We start from the raw sequence: 4641 nt of genomic DNA on the forward strand, positions 1-4641 counted from the left end.
TACTGTCTGTCGAAGTCTGCCTTTTCTATCGTAGAAACAGGCGGTCTTTAAATACACAAATCTGTTCATGTCTAGCATGAATGAAACTAATCAAAGGTATCAAGCGATACACTTTGGTAAAACTTCTTAAGTATCAAAGCGATACTTAAAACAAGACATAAAACAAAACCAAGTATCAAGCGATACTTAAAACAAACCAAGTATCAAAGCGATACTTGCAACAAAACATAAAACAAAACCAAGTATCAAGCGATACTTAAAACAAACCAAGTATCAAAGCGATACTTGAAACAAAACATAAAACAAAACCAAGTATCAAGCGATACTTAAAACAAACCAAGTATCAAAGCGATACTTGAAACAAAACATAAAACAAAACCAATAACCGTGTACCCGTACCGGTTACACACTCCATGAAGTCCATTGGCTTCTATGGTAGTCTCCTTCAGAGTTCTAGACTTTTCTGATTACTGTATGATGGATGCAAATGTATTGGTCTCTCATTGAGATCCTTTATTATTCGATACCATATCTTTGTGCGAAAATGTCCTGTTACCTATGGTTAATACCAAAGATGTTACATCTTTGAAGCCTATTAACTCTCTGAGCAGTTGATAGATTCACTCCGTTCTACTTCTCAGACCTAGCCGAAGGTCCCTTCTTATATATTCCGCAAATAGGATCTGGCCGGACAGAAGGTGGTAATGTATATTGTGTTATTCTGACACCTTCTATTCTATAGTATTGTAGTCACAGGATGCAATTGAGAATAATAGGTATGATGACATGTGGGCCCTGTAAGGGGGCTGGAGGTGGGTGTTGGAGACCAGGAATTCTGATTCCAAGTGGGGTTACCCTACTTAGGGTAATTCCTAGGTATCGGATCCCAGTATTTCTAACAAATATCAACATTGGTGGTAACACATCTCCGTTGCCAATTATAACCTTATAACTTGTTACAAGCTCACAGTTACTTATGCTGGTGAAATAAGACTGCCAGTCGGAATCTAACATAACAATCTGTTGATCCTTTCCTGTTCCAATTCTAAATCCTATTTCATCAAAAATATATATATCACTAACTTGAATGCCCTTTTCATTACAGACTCACTGGTATCGCCTAAACCAATCCAATAAATCTTCGAGGTTCTGGGCCTTTTTTTGCTAAAAATCTCATGATTTTTGCTTCCTTATATGGAACTCCGGATGTCGTTCTAGGAAGCGTGTTGTCCAAAGAGGACCAACTTTGAGGGCACGCTCTGGTTGACTTCACGATTGGGAATCAGAATCATGATCTCGTTTCAGAATCGTGTTCGCACAGCTGGTTACTATTCGAACTCTAGCTGATGTACCAATACTATTTAATCACTTTAGATACAGGCATACTGCTAATTCCTCAGCATCAGAAAGGAGGCGGTTTCCTGGTGGATGCTCTGATTTCGATTAACGTCCGAGGATTCGTGCATATAGCCTCCCTTTTGGCACCTGGAATTCTCATGCCAACGCTGTGATATTTGGTTTTTTCAAGTTGAAAAAACCTCCCACAAGCAGCTTGGATCTGCACCTCGACATCTGAATAAGCGCTAGACATTCTGAGCAGTAATAGTGGTGGGTGAATCAGCTTCACAAGTAGTTTGTCAAGAAAATGTTCCATTGAGCTGATATATTCCGTTGAGCCGGTAGGCACACCATAGGTGTGCCGCAAGATTCGGAAATTTACACCATTACACAATCTTGACAGGAACCTTGGCACGATTAGAGGCCTCCGAGTTGGGTATCACGATCGTCGGAAGCATAGAAGAAAGTATTGCGTATTGTGGAGCGGTCCGCTGGCATGTTTGATTGATTGTCCCGGCACGTTAGTGGTGTCATTTTTCTAACCAGGAATGGGGAAGAAAGGAGGACAGGATCAAAGAGAAAAAGTAAGCACAAACACCTGAACCCTCCCTTGACTTACCTAAAACTTAGACGTGGTGACAAAGCAAAACATGAGCTGCTCAGCCCCTTGTGAGAGATAAAACAAAAAGTTTTGGTACCAAACATTACCACAGGAGGCAACTGTAACGACATACCAAGTGGTTCGATTATTTGAGTTTCTACAATATAAATTTATTCAAGTACTGTAGATAGGCAAGCTACTAAGGTGGTTTTGTGGTGTAGTCGTTGCTGATCATGGCAACGGAGGCCTGCGGCTCAAGGTATTGATCATGGTCCTTACTACCTACCGTTTGTATGATAGCAGCACACTCGCGCCTCAAAGACTCCGAGATGCAGTAATTATCTTCGCAATTAAGTTGCGAAAGTCACGATAAGTTTACCTCGGTATGATATCGATACTCGAGTAGAACAACCAACATTACAAACATTTACGCCAAGACATTCCTCCCAATGATAACTTAATAATCGCCAAGTTACGCTAGCGAGTATGACAATCCCCTTCACAGCATCACCCTAACTTACCACGCCTGGACTGCGATTATTTTTATCACCCAAACACTACCGCCCCCGGACCTTGTAGAGATCGACTCCGCAATCGCATGAATAACACAGTAACAAGTCCAGACCAACTCCATGCAACTCGAGCACTCGTGCCCATCCTTCATGCACCCCATCGATTACGCTACTCTTCCCGTACACTTCACTCCCCCCCACCTCTACTCGAGTATAGAGCAGCGCGCCCGTGCACTCACTCAAGAAACCACTGCAGGGATTACATTAACAGCTACTCCTCCATTTCACCCATACCAGTAACACACACCTTCCAGATCCCACCCGAGAATCGTTTCGTTCCCGATTCCAACCACTTGAGCTGTTTGAGCTATTGGTTGTTTGGCTTACGCCCACACATTTTCTGGGGTGAGTTAAGTTGAGTCGAACCTATCCCTTACCCACTCGTTGCCACGCCACGCCACGCCATGCGTGGTCAAAGCGAGAGAGGGGGAGAGGAGGAGAGGGAGAGGGAGAGGGGGTTTATACTGTGTGCAATCATGCGCCATCACTCTGCCACGTGATTGTTTTGAAAGTTTTGAATTGGACAGGCTACTAAAGGTGGGGCACGGGATTTACGGTGCATACGGGGTAAATTGCTCGGGTGGTATCTTAATTTAATTTCGCGCAAGTTGTGTTCCTACCCGCCCAGCTAGTTTGGATGGATGGAGATTCTACAGCCGGGTGTGCAATTGCGAGTATTGTGAACAATGGATGGAAAATGAACAAGGCCGTGCAGTGTAGTTGAATGAAAAGAGAGAAGGAAAAGAGGAAAGGAGCAAAAAATCAGGTGCTAAAAATATCATGGAAAACGAAGCGATCCCTTCCTCCCTTCCCTTCATGCCAGAAATTAGTCAAACCTCGGCGGCATATGCAAATATACCCCTACAGTCCCCCTCTTCCTGTCCGCCCAGCCAACGTCCTCGATGGACTTTTGTGTTCCCCACATGTATGTCAACCCGGGCAAGAATCCCTCCCTGACTCTCTTCATTTCTTGCACGCGACAGCCCTCGCGACCGCCGATCCGCTCGATGAATGCCCCGACGCTGATTGTCGGGGGAACGGTGTAGCTCCTGGCGCTCGAGGGAACAGTTTCATTCTTCCACACCTTGATTTGGACGAGGGGTTTGATGGTTGGTTGGGCGACGGGCTTGCGCGCTTGAACTAATGTCCAGTCACTCACAGCTGTTGATCCGGGGTTATTGTTGGTGTTGTTGTTGCTATTATTGTTGGCGGTGACAGGGTGGGCGTTGAGATTGTGTTGTTGGGTTTGGTGATTGGATTGCTGGGGAGAAAGACCGCTTGCAACGACGGCCGACCAGGGACTTCCGCCGGTAATGAAGGATCTGGCGGAGCGCATGACGTGCGTGTTCTGGGGTGTATGCGTGTGGTTGTCGTCTCGCTTTTCTATGGGACGAGAACAAGAGGAAGAAGGACTCTCAGATCCCAAGCGCACGCCGCTCTCATCGTCGCCCCCGAAAAAGCTGTAACTAGATCCCGAGGTCGGTCTCCCAGTGCCAATGACCGATGTCGAAAGCGCGTCGCGATACGATACGTTTCGAATCTCGTTTCCGGACGCAGCGGATGATACCGACCCGGACGAAGAGGAGACCGGCGAAATTGAGGCCGATGATATCGCGGTGGCGCTCCTGCTCCGTGTAGTTGCAGCGGATTCTGTGGCGGAGCTATGACTCTCACTGGTCCGCATTGGGCTCGAAACAGCGGCAATTTCCTGCCTAGGGAGAAGACAGTAGGTCCCACCGGGGACCACCAGATCTTGCCAGAGAACAGAGCTAACGATTGCACCGGTTTCGTCTACCACATTCCAGTGGTTTGGCTGCGGAACGCTCTCGGAGCAGCCGGCTTGAAGTTCGCCGGTTTCAATGCACGAGACGAGAATTCTGTTTGCTGTCGTGCGGAAGTCCTGGTTTCTCCCGTTAGCTTCGGATAACACAATCTAGGAGACGCTTAAAAAGATGGGGGGGGGATAAGGAATCGCTAACATCGAATGTTTGTGCCCTACGGTAGGGAATAGTGTACGGGCGAGTGAGCGGTGAAATGTAGAGTCTCAAAGGAGCCTCTGTTGACATGGTGTCCAATAATTCGTCTGATGGCACTCATTAGCAAAACCTACGAAGACTCAGCCGATCTACT

The 4641-nt window shown here is 46.4% G+C and overlaps 1 protein-coding gene across 1 annotated transcript; it reads right to left on the reverse strand.

The window, feature by feature from the left end:
• Positions 1-3337: 3337 nt before the first annotated feature.
• Positions 3338-4577, reverse strand: GSTUM_00007280001 (uncharacterized protein; the record flags this gene model as incomplete). The annotated part of the gene is made up of 2 exons (XM_002839302.1): positions 3338-4411; positions 4491-4577. 2 exons carry the CDS (start codon positions 4575-4577, stop codon positions 3338-3340), a joined length of 1161 nt encoding a protein of 386 aa, XP_002839348.1.
• Positions 4578-4641: the final 64 nt, after the last annotated feature.

The sequence above is a fragment of the Tuber melanosporum genome (assembly GCF_000151645.1).
Source record: "Tuber melanosporum whole genome shotgun sequence assembly, scaffold_34, strain Mel28".
Lineage (NCBI taxonomy): Eukaryota > Fungi > Ascomycota > Pezizomycetes > Pezizales > Tuberaceae > Tuber > Tuber melanosporum.